This window comes from Oryzias melastigma, linkage group LG9 (genome assembly GCF_002922805.2).
Source record: "Oryzias melastigma strain HK-1 linkage group LG9, ASM292280v2, whole genome shotgun sequence".
NCBI classification, from domain to species: Eukaryota; Metazoa; Chordata; class Actinopteri; order Beloniformes; family Adrianichthyidae; genus Oryzias; species Oryzias melastigma.
The window spans coordinates 4,872,673-4,873,217 of record NC_050520.1 but is presented as its reverse complement, the minus strand read 5'-3'; the positions used below and the strand labels follow the sequence as shown (position 1 = coordinate 4,873,217).

The 545-nt window shown below is 32.5% G+C and overlaps 1 protein-coding gene across 1 annotated transcript in view; it reads left to right on the top strand.

Moving 5' to 3' along the window:
* The window catches only part of naaladl1 (N-acetylated alpha-linked acidic dipeptidase like 1), an 11,713-nt gene that overhangs the window by 3,556 nt on the left and 7,612 nt on the right, over window positions 1-545 (top strand). The window contains exon 5 of the mRNA XM_036213738.1: window positions 368-543. Coding sequence (XP_036069631.1) covers window positions 368-543 — 176 coding nt within the window. The remainder of the gene's footprint in view (window positions 1-367; window positions 544-545) is intronic.

The window sequence follows — 545 nt, the reverse complement described above, 5'->3', positions numbered from 1 at the left end:
CAAAGGAAGAAACCATTTATTTCTTATATATATATATATATATATATATATAGCAAATGTTTTCATAAGTTAAGAATTTTCACTTTTTGTTTCCTCATATATTTAACTTGCAGTCAATCTATTGACTTATTTTCTAAAATTAATAATTTTTCTGCAGAGATATGATTTTTTTCAGGCTTCTAAACTTTAGGTTCCAACTTTTGATTCTTTTTTTAGAAATGTTACTTGGAAATTTGGTTTTGAGTATCTTTTTTTCTCTTAGAACTTTAATTTTTTTCAATTTTTTATTTTTATTTTTTTTAAGAAATCTGAACTATTATGTCTGATAAAATTTCTGTTTTTTTTTAATGCTGTGTGTTTCATCCAGGCCATCAATGGTGCTCCATATGGTGTGATCGGCGTGCTTGTGTACACGGACCCTCTGGACATCAATGACGGCCTCATGTCAGACACCAATGAGACTTATCCTCACTCGTGGTACCTACCTCCCTCTGGTGTGGAGAGAGGCTCCTACAGCATTCCCTTCGGAGACATGCTCACGCCTT